General features: G+C 33.2%; 1 protein-coding gene and 1 non-coding gene across 2 annotated transcripts; one reads left to right on the forward strand and one right to left on the reverse strand.

Annotated features, from left to right (window-relative positions):
- Nucleotides 1-304: 304 nt before the first annotated feature.
- On the forward strand, nucleotides 305-406 carry LOC139878860 (U6 spliceosomal RNA). Its single transcript, XR_011769719.1, has one exon. It is a non-coding gene; the product is annotated as a U6 spliceosomal RNA (small nuclear RNA).
- A 2,030-nt stretch (nucleotides 407-2,436) lies between these two features.
- LOC139876540 (AT-hook motif nuclear-localized protein 23-like) lies at nucleotides 2,437-3,437 on the reverse strand. The gene has a single exon (XM_071863876.1). It carries the CDS (start codon nucleotides 3,276-3,278, stop codon nucleotides 2,508-2,510), a length of 771 nt encoding a protein of 256 aa, XP_071719977.1. The 5' UTR covers nucleotides 3,279-3,437; the 3' UTR covers nucleotides 2,437-2,507.
- Between the last annotated feature and the right edge of the window lie 223 nt (nucleotides 3,438-3,660).

A 3,660-nucleotide genomic window follows, 5' to 3' on the forward strand; every position in this document is an offset into this window, starting at 1 on the left:
GAGTGCGTGGCCGGTAAAGACCCCCTCCCCGCTGCCACCGTAACGGGATTTGCGAAAGGCGATTTTGGATAATTTCAAGATCAAGGAATACCCTTGTGTGCAATGTTACCACCCCATGTAATCGAACTCCCAACCTCTAACAAAGAGTTATTGGCCATTACCACTAAACCAACAATACAAGGATATACAGTACATATACATTACTACGTCACGCTTTCCGGCTTTCACACGTGCCTCACTCAAGTGCCACTGATCGTCAACCTTTTGATACTCAGCTTGATGATCTAATTAATGTTATGTTAAAGTCCTTTGAGGACATGCGATAAAATTATAACAATATAAAGAAGATTAGCATGACCTCTTCGCAAAGATGAAAACCACAAATTTAAAAATGCTAATAAAAATAATAATAATGTTAAGTTAGAGAGCGGGGTTTAAGCATTTCATAGTCACTACACGACTAAAAAGAAAACTAAAACCATCCAACCACCGTCTTATTATCCTAATACGTATTTAGATGAAACCCGACACTTGAAAATAAACTAAACCTATGAGGCTATGAACAAGCCCAACAACCTAGACGAACCGAATATAATCCAACACTTAAACACACTAACAAACCACATCTCACTAAACAAGAAATTACATTTTACACTCTATACATGTTTTTAACCACTGTATTAAGTTCACTGATGAGGCTCACTCAATATATCCTGAAAGTCACGTATCATGCTTATTTCCTACACCTGTAATATAAACAGCTCTGTATACATTACCTTAGTGTTAGTGATTCTTTCATCCATTCACTGAATGAATATTTCTAGCATGTAATAGACACAGATACTGTCTTATAACATTTTTAATAAAATACCTTGGTCACAAGCTAGGCAACAGAGTCAAAAAAAAAAAAAAAAAAAAAACCTGGTCAACAACAAGATAGGATCAATATCTATATTACTCAGTTCCAGAATGCAAAAACTATATATATTAAATAGAGACCTCAATATTGCAATATGCTGTAACTTTTTACTATCATTAGGTACACAAACAACATCAAAAATGACTTCAAAACATTACCATTTTTGGAAGGTAAAAAACACACATACCCTAAAGTAATATCCTAAAGGTTATACCTTTCAATGTGGTTATAACTTTATGGTAAAATTCATGATATAGTTATCCAGATAATAATCATAATCAATTAATCAATAAAGATGAAAAGATGGAAAGCAATATTCTGGTTAAGTTCAAACAAAACCCTTGAGAGTTTCTTTATGAAAAGTAACACATCAATTTGAGCAATTAAAGCATTGTAACTAGGTAATTGTAATGGAGCTAATGATTTTTTCAAATGGGTAACCAGCTAAGATTAGCAAAGTTAGTGAGAATCGATGTTAGTAATAATGTTCTGGTCAAAACTAAAGAATATTTTTTGTAACTTTTCAAAATAAAAGAACATTTATCTATTGGGCATCATCCATTAAAGAACAATGCACAACCTTTATGAAGTTGAACCTTTCCATATCCTTAAAATTTGCAATTACACGCAATATATATTTCAATAAACTAACCAATCAAATATTATCAAAGACTTCAAATAAGATTAAGTTACTTTACTTATAATGATTATAATTTAAATTTAAATTTATTATTTCACTATAAGATACCACTACATTTCGCAGGGAGAGGTACTCTACCAGATAGAAACCGAAAATTATAATATTAATATTATATCTAGTGAGAGATGCTTATCCATTGAATCTAGTGTCCAATTTGAACTACTAATATAACATTAATTAATATTAATATATTAATATTAATATATTCACTTACTATAAAACACCAAAATTAAATCCGTTTTGGAGGTCATAAAGATAATACTGAAATAAAAGAAATAATACACAATCTATTGAACAGAAAAAACAGTTTCAAAACATTTGAATAACCCTAACCACATGTAAAAATTCTAAATTTTGTCAAACTACCTAATAAACTTCTGAAAATAAGGCATAATTAAAAAAAAAAAAAAAAAAAAAAAAAAAGGCTAAGTAAATTAACAACCATAAAGATAATACACAATCTATTGAACAGACAAAACAGTTTTCCAAAATTTTGAATAACCCTAAAACCACACGTAAAATTCTAAATTCTGTCAATCTGCCTAATACACTTCTGAAAACAAGGCATAAAATGTTTTTCTTTTCTTTTAAAAAAAAAAAAAAAAAAGCACTAAGTAAATTAACAACCATACGATTATGATAACGATTATGATAATGACAAAACCGCAACTCGGTTTTTTTAGTTCCATAAATGTGGAAGCATACAACAACAAAGACAAATGTTTCTAAAATAATTAAGGACTTAAAATGACACCCAACAAATTAAATCCTTAAAATCCCTAAAAAAATAAAAAAGTAGAATGAAGCAGAAGTTATTGTACAAGATTAATTCATGATGATGTTGAAATTTCCATCTCACCTTTTTTCATATTCCGTTGACTTTTCTGGTCAATATGGTGGCCCAAAAGTATTAGACGGTAACTGAACATTTGGTGTCATGTTTAGTGGCAAATTAAAAAATGGTAACCCCATTGAAGATGGATCAGTCTGATACTGATGATTTACTTCACCACCACCACCAACGGCAGCAGATTCTTGATCATCATCATCTAACGGCAACCGTTCGTACGCAACATTTGTAAATGAAGCTGCAATTACAATTACAGGACCGGAAGCTATCAAAGCACCAACAACATTTCCACCCACAACTTGACCTTGACCACCAGCTAAATAAATAGTCAAACTAGTAGCACCAGGTGGGGCAGGAGGTGGTAAAAATGACCCAGATAGTGAAAGTATTTCGAATCTTCCATGAAGTGTTAACACAGATCCAGCAGCTGCTGGTTGTCTGAGGCTAACGTTGTTAACGGTCCCACTACCGCTAACGATGCAAATCCCGCGTTGACGTTTTCGAGCGTAGATTGCGATTGACTCGAAAACGTCACACCCCGTGCTTATTTCGAGGATATGAGCACGGAGTGTGTTGGCGCTTTCTCGGGTGATGATAACTGGTGGTTTTGGTTTGTTTTTGGAGCCTGGTGGGCGACCGCGGGGCCTACGGCCCGAGATGTCGCCCGACCCGGAACCTGATCCGGGAGTGTGTTGGTTGGTTTCGTCTTCGGAATCGGGTGGGATTTGAAGGTGGAGATCAGGGCGGTTTTGTAGGGTTTGAAGAGAGAAAGGGGAAGGTGAAGTTAAGTCTAGATTATTGTTTGACATAATATTATAAATTTGTTGATGATTATAGATATAGATATAGTGATGGATATAAAATAGATGAAGAAATGAAATCTAAAGGGGGAGAAACAAGGAGAAAGGGATGAAGAATTAATAAAGTAAGATTGAAATGAAGAAAAATTAAGATAAAAAAAATGAGGTTTTTTTTTATTTTAATGATTTGTAGAGAGAGAATTGAAGAGGGGAGAACAAATGGAAAACTAAAGGGTAAGGAAATGAGTGGAGAAAAAGAAAGAAAAAAAGGTTGAAGGGTGTACTTTTGGGTTTCAACAGGGAAATGAATAGTAACATCTGACCTATTTTTTGGTTTTAGGGTTCAAACTATTTTTTTCTGTGAAAATACAAAATGTCCTTCAATTTGGAA

This window comes from Rutidosis leptorrhynchoides, chromosome 11 (assembly GCF_046630445.1).
Source record: "Rutidosis leptorrhynchoides isolate AG116_Rl617_1_P2 chromosome 11, CSIRO_AGI_Rlap_v1, whole genome shotgun sequence".
In the NCBI taxonomy this organism is placed as follows: Eukaryota; Viridiplantae; Streptophyta; class Magnoliopsida; order Asterales; family Asteraceae; genus Rutidosis; species Rutidosis leptorrhynchoides.